Here is a 1,479-nt window from a genome sequence, read left to right on the forward strand (position 1 = left end):
CCTCTCCCTTCTTTCCTGGGACCCCTGCTCTCTGAGGCCTGGTCAGAGAGGGCTTCCCTCGAGGCCGCCTCCATCTCAGCCCTTCCCCGCTCACTCTCTCACTTGGCATATGCCCACCCCCCATTGCTGGTTAAGCACTACGTATTGACTCTGTTGGCCTCTCCCCTGATTGAAAACCCAGTGTAGGGTTTGGCCTCTGCCCCATGCTGCATCCCCATTGCCGGTTGAGAGGCTGTGTGGATTAGCACTTTCTTAACACAGAGACGTGGCCACCCTGGGCAGGCATTCGTGAATGGGCAGGTGGTCACCTTTTGACTGACTTCAGGTGAGTTCCTGCCAACCATGTGCCCCTTGTCACAGCCCATCTCTCTCCTTCTCCCAGACCTGCTGTCCAACCACGTGGCCCTGTCCACAGTCCAGTCTGAGGAGAAGCCACTGCCTGCACCTGCCCCTCAGCAGGACACGGAAGCAGAGAAACAGCTGATCCGGGAGGTGAGGCCCTGTGGGGGAGACCCGGAGGGCCCTGTGGGGGGAGACCCTCCGCCTTGGCTGCAGGGTGCAGCTCTAGTGTGGGCTCTTTAACCTTCACCGTTTTCCTGGGACTGGTATGCAGCCCCCCTGCTAGAGCCGAGAGTTCAGAGGCTCAAAGAGGTGCCCTGCCTTTCTCCAGGGCACCCAGCTCCGGAGAGTCTGAGCAGGAGCTGAGCTGGGGCTCCTGGCACTGCAGGCCATGGCCGTCACTGCCGGCTCAGGCGGGAGAGGGGACCGTAGAGGTCTCGAGGGGACATCTAGCTCAGGCCATGTCCCGGCAGAGAAGACTGATACCAGTTCAGGTGCAGGAGGAGCCCGCTGTATGTGCTACATGTGTGCTCCCGCACCTGTCTCTGCATGTGTGTATGGGCACATGTGTGATGTTTGCTCTCAGTACATGTGTGCGTGTGTCTTACATGTGCATGCCTGCTCTTCCTCTAGATGTGTGTGTGCGTATGTGCATGTGTACCTCCTCTCTCGGTACTGATGTGTGCATGTGTAAGTGTGTGCGTGCACGTACATGCTTTCTCCCAGGCCTGATGTGTGCACAGGTGTGTGCATGTGTGTGTGCTGCACCCATGTGTGCTCAGCACCGCTGTGTGCCTTTTTACTCTTGGTACTCTAGGTGCAGGTGCATGTGTGTGTGAGTGTGCAGTTGTGTGTGTCCTCTCAGGACTGCAGGAAGAGGTGCTGCGGGTCAGTGGACATGGCGGAGACAGGCCCGTGTGGATGGACGGCTCTGTAAAGGCCAGGCGGTCACAGCCAAGGGAGGACTGGGCTGCCTGGGCTTGAGGGCAGGACATGGGGGAGGGGATGGGGGGGGAGCAGTGCACAGGTTGCAGGCAGCCATTTGACTGGTGGACAAGTGGGCAGTTAGCCTCAAAGAAAAGGTTTTCACCTGGGCCACTTGGGTCCCCTCGCCTGTGAAGGTGTACAGATACCCCCCCC

At 59.2% G+C, this 1,479-nt stretch overlaps 1 protein-coding gene across 1 annotated transcript in view; it reads left to right on the forward strand.

Annotated features, from left to right (window-relative positions):
- Positions 1-1,479, forward strand: part of KIF17 (kinesin family member 17) — a 35,352-nt gene that overhangs the window by 12,741 nt on the left and 21,132 nt on the right. The window contains exon 5 of the mRNA XM_013005291.3: positions 383-492. Within this exon, the coding sequence (XP_012860745.1) occupies positions 383-492 (110 nt within the window). The remainder of the gene's footprint in view (positions 1-382; positions 493-1,479) is intronic.

The sequence above is a fragment of the Echinops telfairi genome, unplaced genomic scaffold, assembly GCF_000313985.2.
Source record: "Echinops telfairi isolate 266 unplaced genomic scaffold, ASM31398v2 ScPeMD7_7457;HRSCAF=8495, whole genome shotgun sequence".
NCBI classification, from domain to species: Eukaryota; Metazoa; Chordata; class Mammalia; order Afrosoricida; family Tenrecidae; genus Echinops; species Echinops telfairi.